The following is a 3,777-nucleotide window of genomic DNA, read 5'->3' on the forward strand; positions in this document are numbered from 1 at the left end:
CTGACGGACAGACGGACAGGAGGGCGGCCCGCCGCCAGTGCCCGGGCAGCAGGAGGGGGCGGGGAGGCGACGACTGCGGCTTGAGGAGCAGGAGCAGGTGCTGCGGCGACAAGCGGGCGGGGCAAGGACGGAGCGACGGCTGGGGCGCGGCGCCGGCGTGCTTGCGGCGGCGGGGAGCCGGGAGGCCGGGACTCCGAGTGAGCCCCGCCAGGGCGCGCTGGGGGCGAGGGGATCTGGAGTGGAGCTGGGTGGGGTGGTGACTCTGGAGGGCGCAGGATCCCAAGGAGACAAGAGAGGACGAGAGCTGGAGGGGGTTTCGAAGAGCGGCGAAAGCTCTACAGGGCGTTGGGTAGGAAAGAGGGAGCATTCCTGGAGGTGAGACGGTATGAAACTGGAGCTTGGAGGGGAGCCTGGGGCAGAAATGGGCGAGATGAGAGACACAGTATGGGTTGTGTGAGGTCTGGTCAGTTGGTAAGACTCGGAGGTGTGACGTTCCCAGGTGGGAGAGGCAGGTTGAGAAGGAAGGCTGGGAGTGGAGAAGGGGTCCTAGGGAGATGTCCAGGGGTGGTCAGAGGGTGGAGGAGAGTTGAGCTGAAATCTAATGCCAAGTGAGGAACAGGCAGAGTGGGGAGTTCACTAGGCAGTGGGCAGGTGGGTTGAGGTGTGAGGCTGGTATAAAGAAGTGAAGCAGGGGCCAGGTGGATGTGGGGATGAGGCTGGTTGGGGAGGCATCTCAAAAGTGAGGCCAGCGCAGACTGAGGTTGGTCCCAGGGAAGGAATCCCACAGTAGGTCCTAAGCTTGGTCAGGGGGTTCCCCCCATGGGGGAAGCCTCTCCCTGGTGGTTGCTGGAGCCATGCTGTCCCGCAAGGGCATCATCCCTGAGGAGTATGTGCTGACAAGGCTAGCAGAAGACCCTGCAGAACCCCGGTACCATGCCCGTGAGCGGAAGGCCCGCTTCGTGTCCAAGAACGGCAACTGCAACGTGGCCCACAAGAACATCCGGGAGCAGGGCCGCTTTCTGCAGGACGTGTTTACCACCCTGGTGGACCTCAAGTGGCCATACACGCTGCTCATCTTCACCATGTCCTTCCTGTGCAGCTGGCTGCTCTTTGCCATGGTCTGGTGGCTCATTGCCTTCTCCCATGGTGACCTGGCCCCTAGCGAGGCCCCTGGCGACGGTGCCACTGTGCCCTGTGTCACCAGCATCCACTCCTTTTCATCTGCTTTCCTTTTCTCCATTGAGGTCCAGGTGACCATTGGTTTCGGCGGGCGCATGGTGACAGAGGAGTGCCCTCTGGCCATCTTGATCCTCATTGTGCAGAACATCGTGGGGCTCATGATCAACGCCATCATGCTGGGCTGCATCTTCATGAAGACTGCCCAGGCCCACCGGCGGGCCGAGACCCTCATCTTCAGCAAGCATGCAGTCATTGCCCTGCGCCATGGCCGCCTCTGTTTCATGCTGCGTGTGGGCGACCTCCGCAAGAGCATGATCATCAGCGCCACCATCCACATGCAGGTGGTGCGCAAGACCACCAGCCCTGAGGGCGAGGTGGTACCCCTCCACCAGGTGGACATCCCCATGGAGAACGGTGTGGGTGGCAATAGTATCTTCCTGGTGGCACCCCTCATCATTTACCACGTCATTGATGCCAACAGCCCGCTCTATGACCTGGCGCCCTGTGACCTGCACCACCATCAGGACCTTGAGATCATTGTCATCCTGGAAGGCGTGGTGGAAACCACGGGCATTACCACCCAGGCACGCACCTCGTACCTGGCCGATGAGATCCTGTGGGGCCAGCGCTTTGTACCCATCGTGACTGAGGAAGATGGCCGCTACTCCGTGGATTACTCCAAGTTTGGCAACACCATCAAAGTGCCCACACCGCTCTGCACGGCCCGCCAACTTGATGAGGACCCAAGCCTGCTGGATGTCCTGACCCTTGCCCGTGGGCCCCTGCGCAAGCGCAGCATGGCTGTGGCCAAGGCCAAGCCCAAGTTCAGCATCTCTCCAGATTCCCTGTCTTGAGCCCTGCTCCCTTGGGCCCTCCTCCGCATGTGTGTGTGGGGCAGTGTGGCATGGTATGTAGAGCGGATGTGGTGTGGACCCCTTGGCCAGGCCCGGACCTGGTGTGATGCTAGGCCCTCCTCAGCTCTGCCTTCCTGCCTGCTGCTCGCCCAGGGTGTTACAAGGAACTTGTCACTACGCTATTTCTGGCCTCAGCGGGAGCCTGTACTGGGTTATTTTTGTCCCTGCTCCTCCCAGCCCCAAGTCAGGACTGGCTCATCTCCCTCCTGCTGCCCCAGGCTGGGGGAGCTGTGGGAAGTATCAGGTCCTAAAGCTGGGTCTCCATCTAGTCCTGGGCCCCCACAACCAACTGGCTGCAAGCTGGGCAGGTGGCTGGGGGAGAAGAGTCCCCAGATTGGAGGACTGCTGTTCTATGTCTGTGGCCCCAAGAGATGCCTGTGGTCAGGCTGCAGCCCCTACCTGGTCCCTGAAAAAAGCGATGGATGAAAGGGTGGGCCCAGCCTGTTGGGGAGGTCAGTCAGTGTGGGAGCACAGTCCAGCCGGCGGGTTGGAGGTGTGGAGCCTACACGGGCAGGCTGGGGCTGACAGGGCTCCCTTCCACCCGGCAGGCTCAAGCAGGAAGGACATGTCACCAGAAGGTTCAGCTTGCTGAGCTCTGCTCAGGCACAGGGAAGGGGAGATGGGCCCCTGTGCCCCTCACCCTAAGGCTTCTTCACTGAGGGGCTCCCTGGGCTGCTCCCTTTCTGTCCCCTGCCCTGGGGAGCAGGAGTGGCTGGGGAAGACCCTGGAGTGCCAAGCTGAAAGAGGCTGAGGAGAGGCCAGGGGTCTGTGTCCACCACACTTGACAGGCCTCAGACCATACTCTGGTCCTGGCTCCCCACCCGTGGCTGCCACTCACTTGGTCCAGAAGCCATGGAAGGTCTTTGGGTTGCTAGAAAAGGAGATGCTGGAAAGCTCAGGATGGTGGGGTGTGGGCGAGATCCCCAAGGCAAAGAAGCCCTTGGTCCTGACAGGCCTGACCCCAAGCTGGACTCTTGGAGCAGTGCTGTGTGTACTTGCCCAGAATTTTGTCTTCTCCATTGTCAATAAAGCTTTTCCCTTCATGATCTCAACTCTGAACTCTTCTTGTTGGTGGGCAGGGAGGGCAGGGGCTGGCAGCTACCAGCCCACATTCCAGAGGTGCCATATTCCTGGGAGACCAGGAAAGGGACCTGGGGCTGGTCCTCTTCCCCTCATTCAGAGAGACTTTTCCTTTCTGCCTCAGGTAGCCCAGCCCTGCCAGCCTGTCTGACTATCTCTCCTGGGCACCCACCAGACTTATAGCCCTGGGCCCTGCTCCACTCCCAGGGATCTGCTGGAAGGCAAGGGAGCTCAGGGAGAGAGGTGGGGATGTCATGTGCATTAGTGTGGTGAATGGAGCATAAGCTCTCAAAATAACTGTCTGAGTTCCTATCCTGGCTCTAGCTCTAAGACCTTGGTCACATAACTTAATCTTTCTGTGCCTCAGTTGCCTCATCTATAAAGTGGGGATGCTAATAGTACCTACCTCATAGAACTGTTGTGGGAGTAAGTGAAAAGCATATGTCAAATGCTTAAGTGCCTCGTTCTAAATAAGTGCTCAGTAAATGTTAACTCTTGTGACTGCTGTTGAATCAGCGACATGATGAGACAACTGAGCAAGCGAATGTTCAGAGAGAAGGTGCTATTATATGTCCCCTGGTGATGAATTTCTCTGCCTGGTCTT

General features: G+C 59.2%; 1 protein-coding gene across 1 annotated transcript; it reads left to right on the forward strand.

The window, feature by feature from the left end:
• Positions 1-269: 269 nt before the first annotated feature.
• KCNJ11 (potassium inwardly rectifying channel subfamily J member 11) lies at positions 270-3,124 on the forward strand. Its single transcript, XM_010977211.3, has one exon. It carries the CDS (start codon positions 855-857, stop codon positions 2,031-2,033), a length of 1,179 nt encoding a protein of 392 aa, XP_010975513.1. The 5' UTR covers positions 270-854; the 3' UTR covers positions 2,034-3,124.
• Positions 3,125-3,777: the final 653 nt, after the last annotated feature.

This window comes from Camelus dromedarius, chromosome 12 (genome assembly GCF_036321535.1).
Source record: "Camelus dromedarius isolate mCamDro1 chromosome 12, mCamDro1.pat, whole genome shotgun sequence".
NCBI lineage: Eukaryota > Metazoa > Chordata > Mammalia > Artiodactyla > Camelidae > Camelus > Camelus dromedarius.